This window comes from Dipteris shenzhenensis, chromosome 2, assembly GCF_047967505.1.
Source record: "Dipteris shenzhenensis isolate YYH24624 ecotype China chromosome 2, Dip_SZ_1.0, whole genome shotgun sequence".
Classification (NCBI taxonomy): Eukaryota; Viridiplantae; Streptophyta; class Polypodiopsida; order Gleicheniales; family Dipteridaceae; genus Dipteris; species Dipteris shenzhenensis.
The window spans coordinates 44994071-44997395 of NC_141597.1; the positions used below are offsets into that span (position 1 = coordinate 44994071).

The following is a 3325-nucleotide window of genomic DNA, read 5'->3' on the forward strand; positions in this document are numbered from 1 at the left end:
TTCTGGGGGTGCCCGTGGGTTCGAAATCTGTGGGGTCTAGTCCGTGCCTGGTGTGCCAGGACCCTGGGGCTTGAGTTCATCTCCAAGGGAGCCGCCATTTTTGGGGCAGACCTTGGTCCAGACAAATCCATACTATGAGATGTAATTAGGTACACAATGCTCTATAGGATTTGGCTAGCCCACTACGAGGCCTCGATCAATAGCACTATGGTGTTCTGTGTAAGAAGGCTGTTTTGGACATTGCCTCCCAGACTAGATGGTTGGTTGTCAGCTGGCCCAATGAGGCTGCTAAAGCTCGACTTGAGAGCATTTTGTATGAGATGTCGTTTGCTAACTTCTGAGTAATTAAAAAAAATAGACCTCTTTCAATTTTAAAAAAAATACTGAACTTATTGCTGTATGTCTGTCAAAACTCTATTTCACAATGTCCTTTATATTTCTCAAAGCTGTTTCCTCTTTACTCTCTACACTTTACTACTGGAGCTGTTGCCTTATGTTTCTCAAACCACAGCACCCTTCAAGACAAGGAGAGAAGTCTCATGCCTCCATTGCCTCCCCTTCATCTGCTACTTCTGCACACTCCCCCAAAGCAGCAGGAAACTCCCAATTAGGAGATGCATGACTATCCCTCTCAGCAGCATGTTTCACTTGCTGTTCCACTTCAATGTAATCCAGTCTAGAAGGCTCTAATACACACACCCATTGCACAACATCAAACCCTGGGAAACCTGGTACCTTCACGTTCACCTTTCTTGCAATACCTCCAGCATCTATCTTCACTTCCAGCTCTTGGTACGACACCTTGTTGTACTGCATTGCTTTGTCTGAGACTGTGACAAAAACTAAATGCTTATATCCACTAGCATATTGAAGCAGAAGACGTAACCCTGCCTGTAGCCCTTTACATTTGATACCTTTCTTTAACCCCACACTTACTTGAAACAATACATCTGGTGGTAGAATGCTATCAATAGACTCAAACGTCTTGCTGCATGGCTTCAGATAGTATTCTGTAGGATTCTGGAGCCTTTCCAGATCGGCATATGCCTTGAAAACATAAGTCTTCCCGCAGGAAACTGTACTTCTAAATCATCAAGTCTGTGGCTGAGGCATCTCAATTTTAACTTGTGGCCAGATGCAAGTGCTAAATGTGCATAGTACTCTAAGCATTTGCCTCTCACAGTTGCAAATAAGGGTGCATCTTCATCTATGATCCTGCCCACTATATCCTGTATTGCATCAAGTGCTGTACTATGAAAGAAGTATTCCTGAATGAAGTGAGAACCGAAGTCCAGCTTCGCAATCTTAAAGTCATCGCTAACCTCTTGCAAATGAAAGACTGAGTGAGTGATTCTGGGACAGAGACATCCTTCCAAGTTAAAGCCCTGATTCTCTGCTTTAGCTTTGATTCCTGCACGTGTTCCTCAGGTGCAAAAATCACCCCGGGTACCCCACCATGGATGGATAATCTATCCATCACTACTTCAGGATCAAATTCGGCATGGTTAACAGCCCATAGCTCGAAAATCTCTTCTCGTGTCCAAACAGGCATGTATCGCAGATAGAAGGATAACCTATCTAACTTCTGGAACTCTTTCCAATTTTTCGCCTCAGGAGATGCAAACAATATGGTATGCGTACCTGTTAGCTCACCACGAACATATGCCTGATCTAACAACACCCATACGCCAGATTCGTTCACCAAGGTGAACTGCATGTCCGAAATCTTAACACCTGTTGCATCCTTGATTGACACAAAGCTCAAGCCGGAAGTCCTGATGCCTACTGTAGTCACATCTTCCTCTTGAAACAGCCTATACGCCATATACCATAAGGATACTGATTTTCCGATTCCTTGATATCCAGTAATGAGGAAATACCGTCCAGGCGCGATATTCAATGCAGCAAGTTTCCGAATTTCCTTGTACAACTTGACATATGAATCTCGAATAAGCATTGACCGGACAACAGAGAATGGCCAACCAGGCAAAGTCATGAAGCGGTCTTCCTTCAGTTCTGAGGCTTTTTCTAAGAGTAACGGTGGTTCATCAGCATCCACATGTACTGCGAACTCCTCCTTCAGATGAAGCTTCTGAGCAAAGAAATCGACTAGCAAGGATGATCGGATACCTCCTACCAGCCTTTTGGACGACCACACGCAGAAGATTTTCTGTTTCATGGCTTGCTCGTTTCTAGCCGCAAGAGTCATTTCTACCTTGTCATGCCATAGCAACCGGACACTGCCATCGCCCATTTTCAGCCTCCTTAAGACATAGATGCTGCACAGATCTTCATCTGCAGGGATGAGCGCCTTCACGAACCGCTCCAAGCTCTGATAATCCGTCAAGGGGAGCGAGGGAAGGCGAATCTACGATCCGTTACAAGCTGTAGCTGCGTGATATCTGCAGGAGGCATGGAGCTCCCTCGACTTCTGATAAAAACGTGGTAAATGATGCGAGCCGCGTCCGCTTCTTCTTCCATCGGGAGATCCATGGTCTGTGTGTTGCAACAAGTTTCGGAGTGGCAAGTGTAAAGAGATTAAAGAAACGGAGGCCCTGCTTTTAGAGGGGCATTGTTTTATAATTTTGTGAAAGAACAAGTGAGTACAAGTACCGTGAACTGCCTTCAAATTGGTTCTGTCAAAGGAAAACAAGTGTAAAGATGATTGAATGATTAATTTGCCGCACTTGTGCCCATAGGAAAGGCTGAATGATTTGCAATGTGTGTGTGTGTGTGTGTGTGTGAGAGAGAGAGAGAGAGAGACAGCCAAAATGGAAGGGGGACACTTGGCAAGAAAGTGTGTGGGACACTTTTTTACAAAAGTGTAACTATAGCGCTGCCTAGAAGGCAGTGCTAACAAATGGAAGAGAGTTCGAGTAATTGAAGCAATCACCATGTTAGAGGGGGATTGTTTTATAATTTTGTGAAAGAACAAATGGAGGAGAGTGCTAACAAATGGAAGAGAGTTCGAGTAATTGAAGCAATCACCATTTTAGAGGGGGATTTTTTTATAATTTTGTGAAAGAACAAATGGAGGAGAGTTCGAGTAATTGAAGCACTCACCATTTGCATAAGTATGTGATGGAAAGGTCCCTCCACTACATGAAAGATGCGCCTCATGCCGTATTTTCTCAATGTATGTTGGTCCCACTTTGAAGTGCAAATGTAATTGGAATTGGTGCCTTATGTTATTTAGCTATTTTGATGGTGATGATTCCTTTAGCATGTTGATGTTAAAGTCCCTAGCGATAATGGTAGGCTTTTCAGAAAGCACAATCTTATGAAGTATTTTGAAAAATAATTGGATGAATATTTGTCCATATGT

The 3325-nt window shown here is 43.7% G+C and overlaps 1 protein-coding gene across 1 annotated transcript; it reads right to left on the minus strand.

Annotated features, from left to right (window-relative positions):
* Nucleotides 1-389: 389 nt before the first annotated feature.
* Nucleotides 390-2637, minus strand: LOC147904830 (uncharacterized). The gene is made up of 2 exons (XM_087396131.1): nt 2614-2637; nt 390-2496 (listed from the first exon to the last, which is right to left on the minus strand). The coding sequence occupies exon 2, from the start codon at nt 2252-2254 to the stop codon at nt 1223-1225; it is 1032 nt and encodes a 343-aa protein (XP_087252257.1). The 5' UTR covers nt 2255-2496; nt 2614-2637; the 3' UTR covers nt 390-1222.
* Nucleotides 2638-3325: the final 688 nt, after the last annotated feature.